The sequence below is a fragment of the Mustela nivalis genome (assembly GCF_964662115.1).
Source record: "Mustela nivalis genome assembly, chromosome: 10".
NCBI lineage: Eukaryota > Metazoa > Chordata > Mammalia > Carnivora > Mustelidae > Mustela > Mustela nivalis.
The window spans coordinates 71,054,266-71,066,804 of NC_139029.1; the positions used below are offsets into that span (position 1 = coordinate 71,054,266).

Sequence of the window (12,539 nt, forward strand, 5' to 3'; positions counted from 1 at the left end):
GCTAAATTCAGACTTTGAAAAGGAAACTTTTTTTTTTTTTTGGAGATTTACTTATTTTAATGGAGTGTGCCAGAGGGACAGGGAGAGGACACAGACTGCCTGCTGAGCATAGAGCCAGACCCAGAGATCATGAGCCTGAGATTGTGACCTGAGCTGAAATCTAGAGTCAGCTGCCTAACCAACTGAACAACCCAGGTGCCCTGAAAAGGAAACTTTTTAAAAAGGTTGCTCTTCAAAGGGGGTCAAAGGATGGTCATAGAATTTCAGCAGTATGTAAATGACTCTTCTTAATGCTCTGCCTATTCTCCAGATTAGTCTGAACAACCACTTGAACCTTATTGACATCATTTGTTTGCTTGGCACTTTTTTCTTTTTTGTAAAGGAAAGGTCAGTCTCAGCTCAGCATCTTCTGATTTATTGCAAATTGTAAATCAGCCACAGCTTTATTAATGAGACTTTAACACATTACTGTAAGTGTTGATGAGATGAAAGAAAAAAACATATGTACATATATATTAAATATGGAACCTTTAGTATTCTCATAGTTGCGAGATTAGAGAAAGATTCTGTATGTTTTAACAGACTTTAACATAATAGTATAGAGAATTTAAAAGCAATAATAACCCATGTGAATTTACCTCAGAATGAATTTAGAAAATAAAATGCAAGGTCTTATATCAACATTTAAACCAGGTCTCTTACTTTTGACTAGCAGTGTTCAGCAGTCCCTGTGGTTACCCAGGATAATAAAAAGGCAAGAGTAAGTCAGTGGTCATAATTGCAAAAATGGTTGTCCAGTATGAGAATAGTGAACAGCGTGGATTGGACGTGGAGGTTATAATGAACATGATGAAGAAGATGAACAATTTTGAGAGCCATATCAACAGAGCTTTGAAAGCTTGTGGGATGAGGAATTTTGAATGACTGGACCTGAGGGGTTTTCTTAGCAGTGGATAGGACTTGAAATTCTCAATGCCCAAGTTTGTTGATCAAAATAATGATACAAATGCTACTCCCGCTTCTTTTCACATCCTTTTGGGTTTTTTCCTCTTTGCTTAAATTGAACAATAAGAAATTAAAAAAATTATCTTGTGATATAGAAGGATGATTGGGCCAAAATCTAAGGTATGTGGGTTTTGAGCTTCAGTGTTCTAATCTATAAAATAAAAAGGACAGGGTATTCTAAGTCCCTTCAACCTCTAAAATGCTGATTCTGTAAACAAGAAACTTTGAGTTGATGACAGCAGTGGAAGGTTCATGCCTTGTTCTGTTCTCCACCATCACTCAACTCTTCCCTCAGTCCCAACTGGAAACACAACCCTTTTTTCCAATTCATTCATTTTTAGACTGTGTTTCTTGGAATGCTTTGGTTTCAGAATGCTTCAGGCATCACTGTTTGTGGGTAGAAGGAGACGGAGTAGGCAGGGTTCATTCTGCTCCTGTCCTTACTTTTGTTTTATGTATTGCAGTGGCTTACAAGGTAATCTTTAAAAATCTGTTCTATTTCAGTACATTTTTTTCCTTATCATAAAAGCAAGAAATATGAGAGTGTATCTTTGCCAAAGAGCTTTTACGGACCTCAGGGCCCCTTAGCAAAGCAGTACAAAAACAAGCTTCGTGTAAATAAAACCAAGCAGTAACTCCTGGGCCTACCTATGCTCAAGCCTTGCTCCTCCGTGTGAGCCACTGACCTGCCATCCTGTTGAGACTTGTTAGAAGTGCAAAGTCTTGGGCTCCACTCCAGACCTACAGAATCAAAATCTGCATTTTGACCAGAATCCCAGATGATTCATTTGCACCTTGAGTTTGAGAAGCCCTGCAGCAGTCCAGGCATTATCTAGCTTCCTGAGCTCTACACTGGACGGTGAAGGACACATGGAACAAGGAAGTGTGTCCTTAAGAGGGTTCAGTTTAACCCTGACTGTCCTTAAGAAAGGTGGAAGAAAGAAGGATCCTTGAAGTTTATATTTATAGCTAACTCTTATTTCCACCTGAGCCTTTTACTATCGTGCACTTTGAAGTTGGTACTGTTGATCCTTTCTAACATGTGGCTTCTAGAACACCATTTTCCCAGATTTCAACCTGCCACCTCCTTTCATTTCTCTCCCACACCATCACATCCACATTAAATCCGGGCTTCTGGAAAATAGAGCTGAATCGCTAAATATGCCTTCTTAAGTATCCTTAAACCACCACCTCCCATTCCTATTCTCTTTTCCTTCTACTTCCCTCTCATTTTGGGCTGAAATAATGGAACTGATTTTCAACAGAACCAAAGGCTTTTATGAAATAATTTACCAGTAAGTGACAGTTTATAAGGACTTTTCATATTCAATGTGTGAATTTTTTTTAAGGATTCAGTTTTTAGGTTATCTAATTTTAATTTTCTGTTTCTTTTCATTTGCCATTTGATATTTTCATTCTCTTTGGAACCTTAACAGATAGGAAGGAACATGAGAACCTCAAATCACACTTTTTTTGGCTTTTTCTTTCTCCCAGTGGGAAAAAATCATAAACATCTGCTGAAATATAATTGTGTGTTTTAAAATGCAACTTAATTTTATCTGCGTTCAATTTTCAGATTTAAGAGTATGTGTTTGTACGTATAAGATAATAAGATAAGGTTTCTATAACTTCCCTTCTAAGAACTCTATTATTTTCCTTAATATGAGGGTTTTTTTCCCCCCAAGATTGATTGATTGATTTGTCAGAGATGAAGAGTGCACAAGCAGGGGGAGCGGCAGGCAGAGAGAAAAGCAGGCTCCCACCAGGACCCTGGGACTGTGACTTAAGCTGAAGGCAGCAGCCCAAGCGACTGAGCTACACAGGCACCCCAGTATATGAGTTATTAATGCCTCCCCTAAAAAATAAATTTCCCCAGAACTTTCTGTTTTTCCCTAGCTCACTTCTCTGACATGTGGCTACTTCTGCACTGTTTTGTGCTCTGCACTACCAATAGGCCTTTTCTGGGAGGCATCCATCGTCATTCATTGCCATTAATTTATTGACTAATCTGGTAGAAGTGGTCCAGTGTATCTCCATGTGACTAACTCTTCTAAAATGTAAATGCAAGATTGATAAGGTGTCAGAAATATGCAGTTCACAGGCCTATGCTCCAGGCTGAGGTCACAGCTTGCAGAAGATTTCAGTGCAGTTTAGGATGGTGGGCTCCCGACCCTTCCACCTTCACCACCACACTGTACCTAGTCCCTAGAAGACATTCTCAACTGTTTGCTGCTTATCATGCATAAATTTGCATATCAAAAATACATGCCATTTTTCTTTGAGAAATAGTGTATCACTGCTTTGTAGCTAGTGATACTTAGGCTTATCAAGCTCTATATTAATCAGCTCTTAAAATTTTTTTCAGCAAGGTGGGTGGCTCAGTGGGTTAAGCCTCTGCCTTCAACTCAGGTCATGATCTCAGGGTCCTGGGATCAAGCTCCGCATGAGGCTGTCTGCTCAGCAGGGATTCTGCTTCTCGCCCCCCCCCCCCCCCCCCCGCCTTCTGCCTGCCTCTGCCTGCCTCTGCCTGCTTGTGATCTGTCAAATAAATAAAAGCTTTAAGAAAAAAATTTTTTCAGCATATTTATACTTTTTTATCAATGAGCTGATGATATCTGCTCTTTATTCTTTAAAGGCCTCTGAAAATCATCATCTTTTCTGTAATCATTTTGGTTTGAGGATTACTTTTTGTTTTTATTTGTTGAGCCGTTAATAAGTATGAGTTTTTATGAATAACAAGTCTCTGGGAGTAAAAAACAGACTTGGTCATGTGTTGTTACCCACCCTCCCCTCACCCGTGTGAATTACTTACTGTGCAGCATTGTAATGATTGCACTGTGTGGGTTTTTTCTTTCAGGATTCTTTCTCACTCCTCTGAGTGTGGTGATAATAGCTCCCTCTGTGATGAATTGGTAATTACAGATCACACTGTGCTCTCCTTAGTTGAAACCTGTGTTTCAAGCTTTGTAATTGTCAAACTGGTGTGATTTGTTTTAAATGTCTAAATGGAAAGTATTTTGCTATCATCAGATTTCATTTTCTTTTATATTGAACTTCAGTAATGAGTGTGTTCTCCTGTTTTAGGTACGCTTTGTAAAGAATATAACTTCCTGGAAAGAGATGAAACCAGGGTTTTATCATGGACATGTTTCTTATTTGGATTTTGCAAAGTAAGTTGTACCAAAATGACATGCTAAAGAATGCTTTATACTTTAGCAACCTAAAAAGAAACATATTTATTAAATTGTTATGATTCTGATTTTTAAAAAAAGGTACTGGCTTGCCTTTGCCACATTTAGAGATGTAATTTAAATACACCTTCTGGTGTTTTACTGCCCTCTAGTGTTCATAAGTTGATTATTGTCACAGTAATTTTAGAAATTCGAAGTAGACTAAATATAGGTGATACTCTAAAGTTATTTATCATTCTGTTTATGTGTCTTGTATAAGCAAATGACTTATTTTAGGGGAGCAAGAGGAATATTCTAAACATGGGTTATTTTGTGGATCCATTTGAATGTTTTTTTGTAGCATTATGGTAAAACTTCAAATCCAGATCTTTTCCCCAACAGCCTTACTAACTTAAAAGACATATTTAAAATGTATTTTTAAAATGATTTAAGCTCAGACATATTCCCTCAGTCATTTCATTAGTAGTCATAATTTCACAGTAATATACTCTCATGTATTTGTCAACTCTAGAGTATTCTGTGTCAAATTTGAAAATTAAGTTGGTATCCCAGTTATTTTAACTTACTAAATTTGAAAAGAAAAAGAGTTGAATGAATTATTACTGATTTAGGTACTAACCCGTAACTTTTTGAAGAGCATGTAATTAAAGGGGAATCTCCCAGATATTACATACGTGAAACAATGTATTTTTATTTCTAGTTCCATAGTACTCAAGATATTTCAATAAAATGGTAGCTTTAAAATTAGATGTACAGTTTTCTGTAAATAATTCATACTGCAATATTGAAAACATTTTATAGGTAGCTTTAAAATAAATTAATTATTTTTTCTTTGCAGAGGCACTGAACCAATTTCATAAACTCCATTCATATGCATATTTTCCCTCAGGGCTGCATTATCCTTCAATTGAATGTCTGTTATCCTTCCACCTAAATGATTTATTTTTTCCACACACAGCTTAGTTTCTAATACTTGAGGTTTCCATTATTAAAATAATATATTGAGTGCTTTTGCTTTTGGCAAGTCTTTTACTTGAAGCTCTGGTGTATGCTGGGGTTCTTGCAGTTGAAAAGTATAAAGTTTCTTGAAAAGATTAATCTCATTTATTAAATACTAACATGAATGTTTAAGGTTTTGAATATTTTCATAATTGGTCTCGTGTTTTTGGAAGTGAAAAGTATTGTGAAAAATTTCAGTAGACTTTTACAAGATTTTAAACAAACATCTGAAAGAAATCACCTAGCGAGAATGTATTTTGATGTATATAGTCAAGAACTATTGTAGATGTAACTAGTATCTTTTAAAATAAATTTTAGTTTGACAGACCTAGTAACTGTGAAGAGTAAGGAAGAGGAAAGAAACACCACCTTACCAATTTTTAGAATACTTTTATTCTTCAAAACATATTCTTGACTGCCATAGTACTTTGTGGAATCCATTAAAATACTTGCCTTCAGGAGAGAACAATCAAATTTGGTGAAAGAAATATTTAATCACTTAGCTTTTCAGTTGCCTTAAAAGAGTCCCTTAAAGCATATAAACTCAGTATATCCCAAGAAACCCAGGAAGCAGGTAAAGACAATAAAAAATGAAAAGTGATTTCTGGTTTAGTGATCACTAAGAAGTACACATTTTATTTGTAAACCTATATGTGTTCAAGCCATGTTTTGGCTCTAGTTTTCTGGTTTTATTCAGAACTGTAGCATAACAGAAACCTCTCCTTGTTCCAAGTTCATATTCCTGTTCTGTCTTGCTTTTTGTACTTCGTCTTATTCCCGATTTTTTTTTAAGCACATTTTGTCGTTCCCTTTTTCATTTTTCTCTTTCGCGTTCAATTACCTTTGTTTTCATTTCAGTTGGTGGACAGCACAGTTTTTAAAATGATACAAATATCACTAATGTCATAAATTTAGAAATTTTTCACTAAAAAATTTGTATAGATTGGACATTTTCAAAATGTCATAGAGTACAGGTAATATAAAGTTGAATAAATAAGTTGTAGTTCTTATCCTCAGTTCACTGAAGCCACATTTTTTTCTGTATTTATCAGTTCATTATATTTCATTATAAACAGATCATCCTCCCTTTTTACATTCATACTCCTTACCAGCAGCATCTATTACCTCAACTTTGATTTCAAACTTTACAAAATAAAAATATTAGAACACCTCTTTCATTTATTTCAGTCATATTTTCCTTTATAGTGAGTAGTATTCAGCTGAAAGAAAACTTTGTGAATGCTGATTTCCGTCAGTCTGCTGAGATTTTCTGTAATCTAGCTACCTATGGGTGACATGTCAGCATCTGTCTTATATATTTAAATTTTTTAAAAAAAAATTTTTTATAAACATATAACGTATTTTTAGCCCCAGGGGTACATGTCTGTGAATCTCCAGGTTTACACACTTCACAGCACTTACCATAGCACATACCCTCCCCAGTGTCCATAACCCCACCACCCTCTCCAGGCCTTCCACCCCCAGTGAAAATTATTTTTGATACAACAGTCTTATTCAGGTGCATGTCAGGTGTGTGCCTTTGTGGTTATCCCCAGAAATGAATATGGGTGTTTACCACTGTCATTCTGGTTTCTCCATACCACCCCTGTTGTCTTTCTCAGAACAACTGAGGTGAGTCAGTAAAGAGCAGATATGTCAGGGCAAGAAACACATAACTGAAAGCTTCACTAGGTCTGAAATACCCTAGAGAGTATTAAAACGACAATATTTTAGGCCTAATAAAGTTTGTGTTTGCACCATTTTTTCTCACTTCCAGCAAATATGTCACAACATTACAGGAACATTTCTTAAGTTATTGTAATCATTACAGGCAATATGCAAGAGTTGCCTTTTTATTGACCTTGGACCAGCTCTTTCTACAACACTGATGCTGTAGATGGCTTAGGGGCAGTCTCCCAAGGCAGGGAGATCTGCCATTAAATCCTCCCATTTCTTACTGGCTCTGCGGTTTCAGGCGCATCACTGCAGATCTGCCTTTTCCCCATTTGTGAAGTGACACTAATTAAAATAACTACTTCCTGGTGGTTGTGAGGATTAAATATGATAATGTATGTGAAGCAGTAGGTTTCATGTCTCACACAAAGCAGTGTTATGTTCTTTTATAATTCTGTCTTCTCTCAGTTACCACGTTGTCTTTCTGGTGTTTTCTGCTCCCTGTCTGAATCCATGCTGGCCCTTCTTATTCTCAACTCTTAATAAGGCATTGCTCAGGACTCTGTCTTTGCCCCCATTATTCTCTTTGGGGAAGTTTGCCCATTTTTCTTTACCAAGACATCAAAGCCAGAGGGCACCTGGGTTGCTCAGTCGTTTAGGCGTCTGCCTTCGGCTCAGGTCATGATCCCAGGGTTCTGGGATGGAGTCCAGCATTAGGGAACCTGCTTCTTCCTCTCCCTCTGCTGCTCCCCCTGCTGGTGTGCTCTTGCTCGCTTGCTCTCTCTCTCTCCATCAAATAAATAAAATCTTAAGAAAAAAAAAAAAAAGATATCAAAGCCAGAAACTAGCGTCATCTTGGATAACCCCTTTCTTCACCACATACATTGATCAGTCACCAGGTCTTTTGAGTTGGGCTTCTTTCACTTAACATAAGGCTTTTGACATTTGTCCAATGTACGCATCTATCAGTGGTTAGTTCTTGGAGGAACAGTATTCCATTGTGTGGATACACCACAGTCTTCATCCATCCACCAGTTTCTGAGTACTCAGATTGTTTCCAGCTTTTGGTGCTAATGAGTACAGCTGCTAGAACATTTGCATGTAGATTTTTTGTGGACCTATGTCTTCATTTCTCTTTGGTGTATAGAATGTGGGATTGCTGGGTTGTAGAGTAACTCTATAAAATACTGCAAAACTGTTTTTTCGTGTGGCTGTGCTATTTGCAATCTCACCAGCAGTGTATGAGAGTTCCAGGTGCCATGCATTCTTGCCAGAATTTGGTATTGTTAGGGCTTTTTTTTTTTTCCTTTTTTAAAGTTTGGGCAATTCTAACAGATGCATAATAGATGAATGCCCTTTTTAAGAGGTAAATAACTACTGCAAAAATCACAACATCACCAGTGGGACCAACAAATACCAACAGGTCATTCTCTGTTTTTGAAACAAGATCACAGGAACCTGCCACATGGGGAAGGATTTGGCAGTTTCTCTGAACCCTTTAGGGCTAAGACAGTCCAGAGTAATTATATATAAGATATCAGTGTCCCCAGTGAGACCGCTGCTTTCCTAGAGAGGTTAAATCTAGGATGAAGCAGAAATCACAAAGCATTGTGCTTCCCAAAGGTTAGTCAGCCCTCTTGCAGCTTCGTCACGTTCCATGTAGGCTTTGTCCAGTCAGACGACCGGGTCCCATTCAAATGTTCTGAGTATGCACTCTTGTTCTTTTAACCATTCTCAACGTGTACTCGTTTACCAATTGTGTAGAGTGTAGGTGTAGAGACATGAGCCTAGATCATGTTCCATGCTTTGCCATACCCCATATGCTGATGTGGCAAGAATAAGGTCTCTAAAATATCTTCTTACAAACCTGCTGTTAAGATTATATTTTTTGCCTCTTAATCTTTATAGAACATCGCAGCTTCCTACCAAATGTACTGTTCTCTTCCTAGGAAGATCATGTTCTAACAGGTCAATAATAGTTTATATCTCTGGAATGATGATGGATTATCTTTTCTTTACCTGAGCCCTCCCGAGGAACAGCTCAGATGCCCAGCCAGGGTTAAATGTGGAGTTCACAACCATAGAGAACATTTTCTCCCTGTGCAAAACTACCTGGTTGGCAGAAGAATTAAACCCACAAACCTAAAAGGATGCTTGTTTCCTAAGAAGCCGAGTTGAATGACCCAGATGCTATTTTTGTCATGCCTGTTTTCTGTTAGAATCTCTTGCCTCCATGTTTATATAACCATACCCTAATATATAAATAAGAGTCTTATCCATCTTCAGAATGAGTTCATACATGTTATCTCATTCAAATCATACTTCATACATGTAAATGCCACCAGAGCCATGCCCCAGAAAGTCGTTTCCAGACAGCAAGAAGAATTTTGTAAAGTGCTATATCTCCTTTTCAGTGCCACTTGGTAAGAATTGCTGTCTGTCCCACATGTCAGGGACTTGGGAGGGTGGGGAGGAAAAAAGAGGAAGCAGTGGTGGGAGATTATATGGGAAGGAGGTAATTCCCAAGAGAATGACTCACGGTAGTCACTAGCTAATGGAGATGGTAAAGGGGTTCCCAGGCAGTCTCACAGTTTTAAGGTTGGAGTCATTGCCCCATCATCCTGTGCTTTCCCCTCCTTGTAACTACCTAGTATTAAGACTCTCCACTCTCTCAGTTAAGGTAGCAAATGTGTTTTTGTTTTTGTTTTTGTTTTTCTTCTCTTTTTCTCTTCTCATCTCTTCTCAAGACTGATTGATTTGAGAGAGAGAAAGAGCATGAGTGGGAAGGGCAGAAGGAGAGGGAGACAGAGAATCTGAAGCAGATGCCACACTGAGCGTGGTGCCTTACACGGGGCTTGATGTCACGACCCCGAGATCACAACCCAAGTTGAAACCAAGAGTCCAGAGTTCAAGCAACTGAGCCACCCAGGTGCCCCTCAACTGTATATTTCTGATGTCTCCCTCCGCCCCCCCGACCCTGGCTCCTCTTGCTGCTGAGTACTCTGTCCTACAGAAAGGCTGCCTAAGTGGTTACTTCCCAGCAGTCTATTCAACTCATTCTGTGATATTTGACACCTGTGTGCCTGGCACTGTGCTGGACACTAATGATAAAGCCATGAATAAGAGGGAAACAGTTCCTGCCCTCATGGAGCTTCTACTGTAATGTCTAAGGTGGCAGTGCCATATATTTGGCAATGATACTGCTTCCTCTTTTAAAAACTTGTGAGAAAATTGTTTACTGCATTATTGGTTTTGAGTTGAGTGAAAAAAATGCATACCTATTCTGATCAACCAACTCACAGCTTTAATACAATGATGTTTGACAAGGGGACTTTCTGTAGTTTGCAGTATTTCATTATATACACAGAATTTTAGTGACTTTGAGTCACTTAGTGGTGAGAAAAGAGCTAGAAGACCGCTGACCCCTTCTCACACACAAATGGTTCTTATAGAATATAACGTATTTGTAAATTAGGAATTTCCCGGTTCGTTAATTTTCAGTAATTCAGAGGCTGAAAGAATCGAGTTATCCAGGCACCTTGCTTTTTCTCTTCTATACTCTCTCTTTTCACTGCTCATTTGCTTAAGAACCAAGTAGAAAACATTTATAGAGTGCCTGCTGAGTATAAGACATTGATTGCAGTGGGCAGAAGTAATGGGGAAATGTGAAATTGGTTAGTTTAGCTATATGTTTTTTAGTGCCTTTGGAAAAAGATTTTAGTAAGAAAGGAAATTTAAGTTATAAGCTGTGAGCTAAAATTGAAGGTTTCTGTGAACAGATGAATGAACATATCAAGAGTGGTTAAAAGAATAAGCAACTTTAACTGTCTCTTATCAGAGTCATACAACTGAAGCTTAGGTCTCTCATTTCTTATCGTGATTCCTATTATAGGAGAGATTGCTAATTTTTTTTTAATCTTTCAAATTAGTACTAATCAGCAGGCAAGTATTTATGTCTACTCGGCCCTATGAAATACATAAAAGAAGTATACAGTGCTATGCCTGTTCTCAGATGGCTTGTAAGACTTACAAGAGAAACACTAGTAGGACAAGCCATGAATGGAATTGCCTGAGAGCAGTATCTCCTGGGTGCAGGTGTCCATGAAAGCAGATAGCACTGGAGCCCTAAGCTTCCTAGGCTTTACAAGACTTCTTTATTGCCCCTCTGCATTGTGTTCCCAAACAGCAGCCAATGGTGGTTTTTTGCTCTCCTGCTTTATTGAGATGTATTGACATATACATTGGGTGGGTTTGAGGTATACAGTGTGATGATTTGATACACATGTATTGTTTGGTATTTAGCACTGTAAGGTTAGTTAACACATCCTTCAGGTCACACAATTACCATCCTGTTGTTGTTCTTAAGGTGGGAACATTCGAAATCTACTCTGCATAGCAACTTCAGATTTACAATACACTGTTGGTAACTATAGTTACCATCTCGTACATTGCAGCCCATATCGTGACACTTCTCTGCTGACTCTGGCTTCCCTCCTGATGCTTGTAAGCCTCTGATCTGTACTTGTTCCACCCCAACCCCTTCTCCCTACTCACTTTCTGATTCTGCTGCAGCCAGGCTCATCTCCTTGCTATTCTTGAAAATGCCTGGCAGTTAGCAGCTTGCAAGGGGTGGGGCCTCATACTCCTGGAGTTTCATCTCCAGGAACATTCTCTTCCAGAGGCCTGCCTGGAAATCCCTATTTCAAAGTGTACTCTCCCCACTTCTGGCAGTCCCTATTCCCTTTCACTGCATCATTTTTTTTCCTTAGTACTTTTTACCATCTCACATATTTACTTATTTTTTATGTTCTGTCTCCCCCAAATAGAATGTTGGCTCCACTAGGGCAAGGAATTTTGTCTTTTTTTTTTCTTACCACTGTACTCCTAGTATGAGAATAGTGCTGGCATGTACTGGGTGCACCAAAAAAGTATTTTTCAAATGAATTAATGTAATAGAAAGAATAGAAAAATGAGAATGACATTCTAGTTAAGGAAGACAGAATGAGCAGAGTCATGTAAGGAGAAATAGGAATGTGTTATATGCTGGGAGAGGTAGAAGGGGTGGGCCTAACTCTAACAGATGGTTTCTTCTTGGAGGACAGTTAAAAGAAAAGTAAGGTCAATAAGATGGTACCTGAGACATAGGCCAGCAGGCATTAGAAACCAAAGGAGTTTGGGTTTGATGTCAACATAAACAGTTGAGTGATTCCAAGTTCCTAAGAAGAATGATCTAATAAATGTTGTTTTAGTAATATCAGTTGGGGATTGGCCTGGAAGGTAGATTGAAAAGGAGAGACATCGCTGCAAGAAAACCAGTGAGGTTATTGCAGTGATGCCAACAAGACACCTTGGGAGAGGGCGGTGGTGGAAAAGAAGGGACTGATGAGGACAGGTCAGATCTGTGGGGAAGTCTGACAGCAGAAAACTCTAAACAATTGGTCACTGTACTAAATGAAGAATAAAGGAAAGTAGAGGTGAAGATAACACGAAAAGTTTCAAGACTGGAACAAGTGAGGATATTAGAACAGGCGGCAGCTGGACGATTCCGAGGGTTGCATGGGTTGCTAAAGTAAAAGCCTTCTCTGTCTCCTCTGTTCCTTCACTTCTTTCTCATTCCCCAAGGAAACAGTGCTGAAAACCAAATGTCATTTGCTCTTGTCTTTAAAATCA

The 12,539-nt window shown here is 38.4% G+C and overlaps 1 protein-coding gene across 4 annotated transcripts in view; it reads left to right on the forward strand.

The window, feature by feature from the left end:
- The window catches only part of HS2ST1 (heparan sulfate 2-O-sulfotransferase 1), a 172,906-nt gene that overhangs the window by 140,141 nt on the left and 20,226 nt on the right, over positions 1-12,539 (forward strand). For all 4 annotated transcript variants that reach the window (XM_082688232.1, XM_082688231.1, XM_082688233.1 and 1 more), the window contains exon 3: positions 4,090-4,175. In XM_082688232.1, the coding sequence (XP_082544358.1) occupies positions 4,090-4,175 (86 nt within the window). The remainder of the gene's footprint in view (positions 1-4,089; positions 4,176-12,539) is intronic.